This window comes from Vigna radiata, chromosome 4, assembly GCF_000741045.1.
Source record: "Vigna radiata var. radiata cultivar VC1973A chromosome 4, Vradiata_ver6, whole genome shotgun sequence".
Classification (NCBI taxonomy): Eukaryota; Viridiplantae; Streptophyta; class Magnoliopsida; order Fabales; family Fabaceae; genus Vigna; species Vigna radiata.
In genome coordinates, this window is record NC_028354.1 from 2,081,222 (window position 1) to 2,091,719 (window position 10,498).

Here is a 10,498-nt window from a genome sequence, read left to right on the forward strand (position 1 = left end):
AAATTAAGCATATTTAGGAAAAACGGGAAAATACCGGACAATTAAGCACAATTCCCTGATTAATTCTAGCACAATAAACTAAGTGAAATCAATAAAATATCGACTCATCAAAATAGACCACACTTAGTCTTTTGCACTCCTGGGCAAAACCAAGACGAAAACCAGGGAACAGTTCAACGGAGATCAGAGAATTGACACAGACTCAGCAGACAGACAACAAAGACTGACAAGGAAAGAAACAAACAGAATTACAATCCTCAAGAAATCCGGACAAGGAAAAGGAAATAGACAGTATCCACACAGAATCTGAGAAAGCAGATACTCATGAAATCATCCAAGCAATTCAAGACATGGCAAAATGATCAATCCGCTCAAGAGGTGAATCAAAAGTAACAGAACCTCACAAATGCACACTGTCGGTGTTTCTCTCAAGTGTCTAGGGTAAACAATGTCAACTCAATGCACTCAAGAAAGCAAACACAAAAAGACTTGGCAAGCCTCCAATATCAACACTCAAAACATATATGCATGTTCAAATCAAAAGGTCTTTTACGGGTGAAATAGGGCCAATGACAGGGGAGGATAAAATATGGATGAGAAGCTACAAACCAAAAGAAATAGAGGAGCAAAGGGAACAAGTGTAAACACAGTTAAATCACACCCAAAACCTCTAATTCAATCCTCTTCTTGACTCCATTATTCACAATTTTTTTTTTTCATTTTTCTCTGTTTTTTGTTTTTCATCTTGTCTCTTTTTTTTTTCAGAACACAACTCTAAGAGACAAGATACACAACATATTTACAAAAACAAAAACAAGAAGAGGAACCAACTAGCCAATTCATATGAATCCCCCGGGAGACCACACTTATTCCCAAAACAATTCCAAAGCTCCAAAATTCCCTAAGGTTAAGGTTAACATGGTTTTTCAGTTAGAGCTAGTGTATGAGCTTCAAAACAAAGAAATGGGGAAAGCATAGGCTCAAAAGGGGTTATCAAAGGATAAAAACAGGGTGGGCTCATTTGGCTAGAGAGGCTCAAGAACAAAACTGCCTTTATCACTTCCAAACATGCATATCAATCAAGAAACATCAAAAAGAGTCAAGCCAAGGCATATGTGCAAGCAATCAAGAGACATATCACACATAAGAAAGAATATCAAGTGGCTCAAATTCTCACACAGGGTATTTCTGTCACAATTAAATCAACCTCTCAAACATCATAATCATCATTCCAAGCAAAGAAAAGCAAAGAATTCAACAAATCAGAGTATCAATGAAGTGAAAGACAAGTCTACAACCTAAACAAAGTCCAGAAATCAAGAGAAACATGCAAAACTGTACACAAGACAAAACAAAAACTACCTAGAAAACAAAAAATTTAACGCAGAAATCATAAACTAAGAACGAAAAATCAGACTCTCCCCCAATAGACCACACTTAAGCTACACAGTGTCCTCAATGTGTCACAATCATATTATCAGAAATTAGAACAATCAACATATCATGGACAAGTGCAATAAAAGTAAGGAAAGGGGGAGAAGGGCAAGAAGAAAACTCCCCTAATCATGGTGGCAGTTGCCAATTTTGGGCTTTTAGGGAGATGTCTTCCACCACAGGATTCAACAAGGAAGTCTTGAGGAGGAATTGCTTCAGTCTCCAGATTTGATCAAGTAGGGAGATGTCCTCCACAACTGGATCTAAGAAGCAGTGATTGTTGATGAGCAGGTTCAGTTGGTGTCTGTTAATCTTCAAACTGTCGGCACCTTCGTCTTCCACCATAGGTGTGTGTTGATCAAACTCATGTGTACCTCCTGCAACATGGTTAGTGCAATGTGGTTCTATAGAAATAACATGCAGAGGTATAACACCCAATCCTAGTGTAATAGGCTGAATCTCAGATATACCCTCAGAACATGAATCAATTTCAGAAATAGAAACAATATCAATCACAGGTTCAGATTCATGTTCAGTGCATGGAGAATAAACATTCAGATGTGATAACACAAGGTGGTTCTCATCATGCAAAGAGGGGGAATGAAAATCATGCTCATCAACAATACAATCATCAATAACATACCTCTCAATAACATAATCATCAACAACAGAATCAATCATAGGCATGTTTACCTCCACTTCCCTGAAGATTGGTAGATTGGGGGAAGGTGAAGTTGGTCTGCCTATCTCAAAAGTGTTGCTCATATCTGCTTGGTCCTCAAAATTTTCATCAGTCTCCTCAGGTGCAAGAGTGGGGACATAGGAGGGTGGGAAAGTAGATGACATAGTAGTAAGCTCATTACTCTGCTCCCCATCTCCTATGTGAATGGCACTGGCATCATCAAGAATCTGAACAGTCTGAAATGGTAATCCCTCTAAAACTAGAGATTGTTCCTTATTGAAATGAGTGGCCATCTGCCCCAACTAATCAGTCAAACTCTGCATGGAAGCTATAAATTTCTGCTGAAATTGCTGATATTGAGCTCTGGTTTCCTGCTGAAACAGCATATTCTGCATGGTCATCTGTCTCAACAACTCCTTCAATGTAGGCTCAGAAGTAGTGGAAGGATGAGGAGTTGCTTGGGCAGGTTGATAAGACTGTAGCTGTTGTAGCTCCTGGATTGGTGGAGAAGGCATACAAGACTTCTGGAATGACTAATATTGTTGTGGAGCATCATACCATCCCAAGCTAGGGTCATTCCATCTAGGATCATTACAGTAACCATACTGAGTAGGTAAGAATTCATCCAAGAACATAAGCTTAAGATCTTCCCAAGAAGTGATGGATCCTGGAGGAAGACAATACAGCCACTCCCTTGCTGCTTCTTGTAATGAATGCGGAAATGCCCTTAAAAACATGTCATCATCAAGGACATGAGGAGGTTTCTTTGAAGAGCAAATGGTGTGGAACTCCTCCAAATGTCTATGTGGGCATTCACCTGCAAAACCATGAAACTTAGGTAGCAAATGTATGAGTCCAGAGGTGAGAACGCCATGAACATCAACCTCATCAAGTGGAACCGGCTCCCAAAGAGCACTCTCAAGAATGGAAGGATGAGTCATATTGTTTTCAACATAAAAATCAGCAGAATATGCATGAGAAGCAATATCAAAGGCATAGGCAGAAGAAACAGTATCCACATAGCCAAAACAGGTAGACATGGGAAAGAAGGGGGAAAAGAAGAATGCACTAAAAATATGCAACCTAAGCTACCTGAATGCAACACACAATGACGAACACACAAAACAAAACAACACACTCACAACACAAGAAAAGACACAACACACACTAACACAACAAAAGACCTAAAACCGAACCGTTGGTCCCCGACAACGACGCCAAAATTTGATGGGTGTCGCGGCCCATACAAATTTGATTGCATATGAGAAATGCAGTATAACTAGGAAATGACTCCTAGGTCGTCTCTCAAGTACCAAACAGTGGTTCGAGTCTCAGATCAAACACGAAGTGGGGGGGTTTGTGAAAGGTTTGTGAATGCGGATGAATTAAATCAAAAGGCGGATGCAAACAGAAATTTAAAACTGAAATGCAGACAGAAAAATAAAAACGGAATCAAATACAAAANAAAAANGGTCGGTCATTAACTCAATTACAATGCTTCCAATCACAGATTACCAACAAGTACACACTACTCTAATGCAAATCCGACACGAATCACCCAACTAAGTGAAGGCTAATTCGGTCTTCAAAATTACAGACTAAGCGAATGCAATACATAAATTTAATCAGTCATCCACCATACANTCTAATCAACTAAGCGAAGATTAAACACNNNTTAGTCAACTAAGCGTATACCTAATCGCAGGCAAACAACAAATTAAATATTGAGCCGAATCAGAGCAGCAATATGACAATTAAAGTGCTAAAATCTCAANGAAACAATGTAATATCACTAATGACCAACCCGACTAACCTAAGCTAACATCGCAATTAAATTATCAAATCAAGCAAAANAGACAGTATTAAAGTAAATGAAAACAATAGATCGAACATTGTAATAGGTAAAATATCCTAACGCGATTCAAAAAGTTAAATGCACATTGAATATATATATAAAAAAAATAAAAGCATAATGATAAAAAAAAATGCGCTACGATCTAAATAAATATAAAAAAAATGATACGTGAATGACATAATAAAGTGACTTCACTGTTGAATGCAAATTCCAAATAAAAATAAAATAAAATCTCCTAAAGCTATATTCTACCGTGACACCACATTTTCATACGAGAAAAGAGATTGAGTAAATCAAAGACCAATTGCTTGCTGAAATAAAAAAAAAAAAAAAAAAACCATTAACGCATCATTTCTCCAAATAACGCATCCTTAGTTAAATGGAAGAAAACCGTGCAGCACCAAAATAAATCAAAGCTTCCTTAATATTCAACACTTCTTCCATGATAAAATACATTTGCAATGAATCAGCTCCTTTAACTCCAATTGTTACTGCACCGTACAACTTCTTGAAAGCAAATTACCACCGCTTGGATATAACCCGTGGGTGCCTCCTCTCAACTAAAAGAAATTAGATACTAGACGTGGCAGCGGCAGCGCATGCACCTCTTCAAAGAAATTAAATNTTTCTCTTTTGCTGGAATCAAGCTTTAATAAGAAAAATCATCAACCAAATAAAGAAAAAAGGCAAAGAGTAAAATCAGNTTTCATTCAACCATAATCTAAGAACATCAACATGGTTCTAAGCTCTCTAAAAACGTTCAAGGCCAAGCCATTGTTCAAAGAAAAATGAGAGTGAAAAACGTTGCAACAGCCTCTATATTCAAAGTAAAAAAAAAAAACGCTAATAAATGTGTGACAGAGGTGCTCCTCTTCTTTTCCCCAATTGTCGAGACCAAAAAGATGTACCAAGTCTCCACTGCTTCACAATCTGCTGAGAGAGTGAGTCCAAAATGACAGCTGGACCTTTATTCCTAGGACCATGAGTCCTTCTAAATGAGGTGGGGTCCACTTACTTTGCAAAACCCTAGGTGCCATGTCATGTTTCCTATTTGGGCTCAAANTATTTTGNCAAAAATTGGCCCAATGTTTACAAGTTTAATTAAAAACTATCTAGACTACTAAGTTTCAAAGTAATTAAATTTGAAATGTCTATGTGAAGAGTCTTGACTTTATTTNGTGTCCTCCGAATGTCCCAAATTGTGTTTCCAAAATTTTCCCTGAAAATAATAATGCAAATAATTAGCTCAGAAAATTCAAATTAATTAAAATTAGAATTTCCGGTCAAATTAAGCATATTTAGGAAAAACGGGAAAATACCGGACAAGTAAGCACAATTCCCTGATTAATTCTAGCACAATAAACTAAGTGAAATCAATAAAATATCGACTCATCAGTACGGTACTGTCATGAACTGGTGAGAAATTCTTTGATTAAGCAAAACCACCTAGGGATAGGGATAGGGGGTAGGACGATCAATTGTTTTTGCTTCTATTCTTAATGCGTTATTAATTACTAGGGGAGGCTAGGGATAGCAAGCCAGTAATTAGTAATAGGCTTTTTTCGCCGAGCGATCGGGTTAGGGGTAGACCAAGAAAGTTTGCATGACAATTAGATAACAAAGCAAATTAAAAAAGAGGGTTAGATAAGAGAGAGCAGATAAGATGAAATTTTAAACCCCCAACAACTCCATTGAACCATAGTCTTTTTCTCCTCAATTGAATCAACCGCATTTGCATGTTTATTTTGTGTTCTTGCATTCCAACAATTTAATTTCTCTTTACAAGTCTTACGATTTCAATTTGCACGAACGATAAGGCCTTCGAGTCTCTTGGGAATAACGATATTGGGTTTTACCAATTATATTACTTGAAACGATCTGGTACACTTGCCAGAGAGTCAACAAATTTTTGGCGTCGTTGCCGGGGACTCGAGGTTTACTTTTTCGAGTAGTGTGGATTGGCTGAAATTTGACTTGTTTGTAATTATTTGTTTTTATTCTGTTTTGTTTAATTTTGTTTTATTTTCTGTAAAAGTGCTTTTAGGGTTTGTTTCTTGTGTATGCAGGAAACAATACATACTAGAAGCAGAAAAGACCAGTAACCTCTTCTTGAAGGGCTTTCAGATAGGAGAAGGAGGAAGGCTATACGTCCTGCACGTGAAAACTTTCCTTCTTCTGAAGAACTTTTGCACTCTTCACTTGAGACCTCTACACAGGACATTGAGGAGATGGCGGACCAACCTCCTCCAAGACACACATTGGGGGACGTATCAAACACGGTGGGTCCTTTGCATTTTAACAACATAACTTTGCCAGCAGATAATGCAACAAACATGGTGATGAACCCTGCACTCATCCAGCTGGTCTAGAGCAACCAATTTCACGGGTTGTTAAATGAGAATCCCTATGATCATTTAACCACTTTTAGTGAAATCTGCAATACCGTGAAGATAAATGGAGTTTCTGATGACAGGGTCAAACTCAGCCTGTTTCCTTTCTCTCTTGGAGGAAACGCTAAAGCATGGTTGCATTCATTCCCAGAAGGTACTTTCAGAAATTGGGAGATGGTGGCAACAAAATTTGTTAGCAAATTCTTTTTGCCGACAAAGATTAATCAAGGGAAGCTGGAAATCTCTTCATTCACGCAAGGAATGGAAGAAACTCTGGGACAAGCGTGGGACAGATTCAAAGGCCTGTTGAGGAAGACCCCTGTCCATGGACTTGACAAGACTTCATATCTACTTGCTTTCTTTGGAGGCCTACACACTTAGTCAAAGATGATGTTAAATGCTTCAGCTGGAGGTAGTATAAACAACAAGACTGAAGATGAGGCTTACGAATTGATTGAGAGCATGGCTATGAGTGAAGTGATACATAGTGAAAGAGGCGCACAAAAAGGAGGACTTTTGCATCTCCCTGGTAATGATACTATGGTTGCTCAGAATCATCTCCTTACCCAAAAACTGGACAAGTTAACAAAGGTCCTTTCTGAATTTCCAATGGGAATAAGGAATATTTCTCATACTCAACAGCTTTGCAATCTATGTGGTGGTGACCATATTAATGGTCAATGTGCTTATCTTGAAGAAATACAGTAGGATGTCAACTACATGGGGACCGGAGTATGACAACTACTCCTGGAGCATTTCCACAAATTCCTGAGTATGACAAGAAGATCAAGTACTATCTTGGAGAGGTAATTGATCTTGATTATGAAGAAGATCAGGACCGGTTGGTTAAGCCTAGAAAGAAGGACCATCCACAGAAATTGAAGGATTCAGGGACTTTGGCTCTTCCTTGCGTGATCAATGATGTGGACATAGGGAGAGCCATGATCGATTCAGGATCAAGTGTTAATTTGATGCCCTTTAGTGATTTCAAGAAGATCGGAGGGCTAAGATTAAAACCAGTCAATACTACCCTGACAATTGCGGATGGATCTATCAAGAAGCCAGTTGGTATGGTGGAAGATGTAATTGTTCGAATTGAGGAGTTGGAATTCTTTATTGATTTTCTAGTTGTGGACATGGCAAATGAAGGAAGAATTCCATTAATCTTGGGAAGACCTTTCATGAGGACTTCTAAGATGGTTATACGTGTCCATGATGGAGGAATAAAGTTAAGAGATCATGACCAAGTGCTAATTTATTGCTCTGAAGAAATTAAAATGAGAATAAGAAGAAGATCCAAATACAAAAGGGCCAGAAGAGAAGCTGTAAAAGAGGAAAACACCACAGGTATTGATCGTCTTAACAACTGTAATGTTTTGCAGATACTTGAGGAGAAGAAGGTATGTAAATAGGAAACAACCCACTCAGAGGACACATCATTCCTGCGTGGCATGTCAATGAGATATAAAAACAGGAAGTGGATTGTGAATGGGAAGCTCAAGGAAGAAGGAGCGGTGGCGCGTCTCTTGGGAAGAACGATATTGGGTTTACCAATTATATTACTTGAAACGATCTGGTACACTTGTCAGAGAGTCAACAGAATCCTCCTCTCCAGCTTCAGCATCCTCAAAATCAGCATCATAATCCTCCTTAGCATCCTCATCCATGGCTGGAGCTTCAGCTGCTCCAGATCTACTGCCCTGCGCCTATTTTGACCAAGCCACTACATTGTTGAACTCGTCCATAGTCGACCTATGTGCAGGAGGAGTGTCGTACAAGCCTATGACCATCTCTGTTGTAGCAACCAGTCCTCTATGAATGGACTCAAGTATGGACTTCATTAGAGACATGTACATGTCTCTCATCTGAAATGGCTCAACATCATGTGCATCTCCCTGAGCATGTGGAGGTGGAGCTCTCCTCTGCAAAACTACCTGTAATAGGTGTGTAATCGATGAAGGACGCCCCAAGGGTGCTTTGTTGCTAGTAGTGACTGCACAACTCCTGATCTCATTTGCAATCACCTGACCAATGTTGATATTCATTCCTTTTAATATACAGTAGATAAAAATGACCCTTTTGATGTTGATGTCTGAAACATGAGAGCATGGTGTCACATTAGCATGAGTGAATGCCATCTAGTACTACACCAGGGTATCAAATTAGCCCTCTTAATGTGGATTGCAGCCCCACTTGGATTCCTGTAAAAGTGTCCTTCAGGCACATAGAGTGTTCTCTCCATATTATCAAAGTCAATGCCTTCTTGAATATTCAACTCATACTGGCACTTTTCACCTTAGCATGCCACATTCAGAAACCTGTTAATCGTTTCACGATCATACCTGATAACTTTACCACACACATAGCTCATATAATCCATGAAGTGTGAATTATCCAATGGTTTGGATTTGTGTAAAACTCCTTTACCATTGCTATGTTGGCAGGAGCAGGTGGTATGTTGCCAACTTCTCCTAGTTTCTTCCCTCAAGTTCCTGTCCAAACTGTGGAGCATAGTCTAGGATCCAGCCCGCTTTCCTTTCCATCAGTAGTCGTCTCTCCTAGACAAGGCGGTACTATTGTTCATGCCTCCTAGAAAGAAACTTGTTGGAATAGAACCTATCTGGTTCTTTGCTCTTGTTCCCTACGGTCTTAACCATTCTTCCTGATGAGGAAACCATTTCTGCATCAAACATAATTCAAAAGACCGAAGCAAAACACATTAAGCGTTAACAAACACCAAATCCCTTCCAAACACATTACTGACGAGCGCTGAGTGCTAAACAGGACCCCTCAGGGCCATCTGCACAATCTCAAAAACAAGTAAAGCAATCTCTGCCAGGACACCGCCCAGCGGTGGCTCACCGTTCGGCGGTAATGGCGGCAGTTTCACCAAATCCTCCCTATGCTTCTATTCTCCACCCAAATGAAAACTACACAGTTCCAATCCTCAATCACACATTTTAATCGGTCAAAACAGGTTCAATTTCAACAAATTGTGCATAGAAATCAAAAGCCCTAAAATTTCATGATTCTACTCTCATTTTCACCAATTTCATGCTTAAGGAACCCTAAAAGTAAAATGTAAGACTTACTTGGGTAGAGAGACCTTTAATGTGTGCAAAAATGCTTGTAAGTTGATGATGAATGAAGCCTAAATTCAATGCTTATGGAAACCCCTTTAGGGTCTTCCCATCAAAGAAGTATCAACTTCAACTAAGACTAAAGAAAAGGCAGTTGAATACAAGCTTAATCTTTTCTTTCTAAAGTCTTAGCATGTTTTCTAAAAACTAATTACTTCTACTATGTTTTGTAGCTCATTAATAAAGCTTGGCAAGCTTGGCAAGCACTTGGATGTGTGACCGAACAAGGAAAAGCAAAGGAGCTAAGATTGAAGATATTGTACCAGTGATGAAGGTTGAAAAACAGTTATTTTCATATGTCAATTTGGACCGAATTACGCCCTTTACTACTTGGAATGAGCCTAGAATCAAGCAAAACTCAATAAATGAGTCTGTAGAGAGTCAAAAGCTGTTTTTAGCGATTTTATGCTTGTTTTGCATTGTTTTGTAGTTATTTTTGAGAAAGTGAAAAATGGAGTTAAAGATACAGGTCGTTGACTCAAGAAAAGAGTAGAAAAATGCTCAATACAGGTCGTTAAAGATTTGAAGAGTCGACGCGCCGCCCGCCCGGCACACTTAAACCGCCCGCCCGCCCGGCACACTTAAACCGTCGGGCGGTCCAGGACGAGGAGTAGGTAGGGCAATTGACGTTGGGCGGTTCTGAGGGAAACCGTCGGGCGATGGCGATTGCCGCCGGGCGGTTCTGAGGGAAATCGTCGGGCGATGGCGATTGCCGCCGGGCGGTTTGGAGGATTATGGCAAACCGCCGAGCGGCACACTTAAACCGCCGGGCAGTGGCTCGCTGGGCTTGGGCCTGTTTTCTGACGCGCTCCTCACCTATAAATACCCCTACTGCGAGTTCAGAGTCATTCTTTTGACAGGGGAGAATAGCCAGACCTAATTTTTCTCTCTGGGAGGATCTCTTGGATGCTTAGGCTCCTTTTCATCTTTTCTAAGGTTTGCTTTTCCATTCTTCTTCAATTTTTCATCTAGTTTCACCATGTCTATGGTGAACTAA

At 39.5% G+C, this 10,498-nt stretch overlaps 1 protein-coding gene across 1 annotated transcript; it reads left to right on the forward strand.

Annotated features, from left to right (window-relative positions):
* Window positions 1–7,095: 7,095 nt before the first annotated feature.
* Window positions 7,096–7,773, forward strand: LOC106758240. Its single transcript, XM_014641182.1, has 2 exons — window positions 7,096–7,500; window positions 7,744–7,773. Exons 1-2 carry the CDS (start codon window positions 7,096–7,098, stop codon window positions 7,771–7,773), a joined length of 435 nt encoding a protein of 144 aa, XP_014496668.1.
* The last annotated feature ends 2,725 nt before the right edge of the window (window positions 7,774–10,498 follow it).